General features: G+C 38.2%; 1 protein-coding gene across 1 annotated transcript in view; it reads left to right on the forward strand.

Annotated features, from left to right (window-relative positions):
* Positions 1-773, forward strand: part of LOC107603086 (protein FAM184A-like) — an 83633-nt gene that overhangs the window by 66973 nt on the left and 15887 nt on the right. Inside the window, exon 10 of the mRNA XM_016295786.1 lies at positions 87-204. Coding sequence (XP_016151272.1) covers positions 87-204 — 118 coding nt within the window. The remainder of the gene's footprint in view (positions 1-86; positions 205-773) is intronic.

Genomic DNA, 773 nt, shown 5'->3' on the forward strand with positions numbered 1-773 from the left:
TAATAATAAAGACATTAAGATCCACTGATTTAAAGGCTGAAGAGTTTGTACAATCTCATCCTAAATAAAATGTCTTTGCTCTTCAGGTTGGAGGGAACAGAAGACAAATTCCGGAACAGAGAGAGCAGGCCTGAAGATCTGCAGACAATAGCCGAACTGAAGGATATGGTGACCGAGAGAGAATCTTTGGTCAAGAAACTGGTGGTAAGAGCATTTTAAGAAGTGTGACATGCTCATTCACAATATCTCAGGTTTATTCAGAAATTTGTCAGCTGTGAATGTTGTTACACAAGACGATGTATCCCACGGGTGCTCGGTCCTGCTGAGATTAGCAGAGTCTCGCAAGACTGGAGGGATAGATCTATTTCAGGACAGACAACCCTGCTGAAAAGACCAGCTTAATCCTGCTCTAGACACAGTGACAACCACTTTTCTATGAAAGTCACCCCTTAAAACAATGGTGGTTTACGAAAAAGACTTTCTTTGCTCATAAAATAGCTGTGTTGGACGTTTGGCATCTATGTTTATTGTATCTTTCAGATTCAGACCACAATAAAATTGCACTAGCACCTGCTAAAATTACACCAGCTAAGCTGTTTTTTTAACAATGAATTTACCTGATGCATTGAAACCATTTCAAATCAGTGACGCATACAAATGATTACAAGTAAAGTTGGATTACTTAACCAAAGCTGAAATGAAAATAACATAGATATGGTTTGATACTGAAGATTATTTAAAGGGGTCATATGATGCGATTTCAAGTTTTCCTT

The sequence above is a fragment of the Sinocyclocheilus grahami genome, unplaced genomic scaffold (genome assembly GCF_001515645.1).
Source record: "Sinocyclocheilus grahami isolate Dianchi unplaced genomic scaffold, SAMN03320097.WGS_v1.1 scaffold340.1, whole genome shotgun sequence".
In the NCBI taxonomy this organism is placed as follows: Eukaryota; Metazoa; Chordata; class Actinopteri; order Cypriniformes; family Cyprinidae; genus Sinocyclocheilus; species Sinocyclocheilus grahami.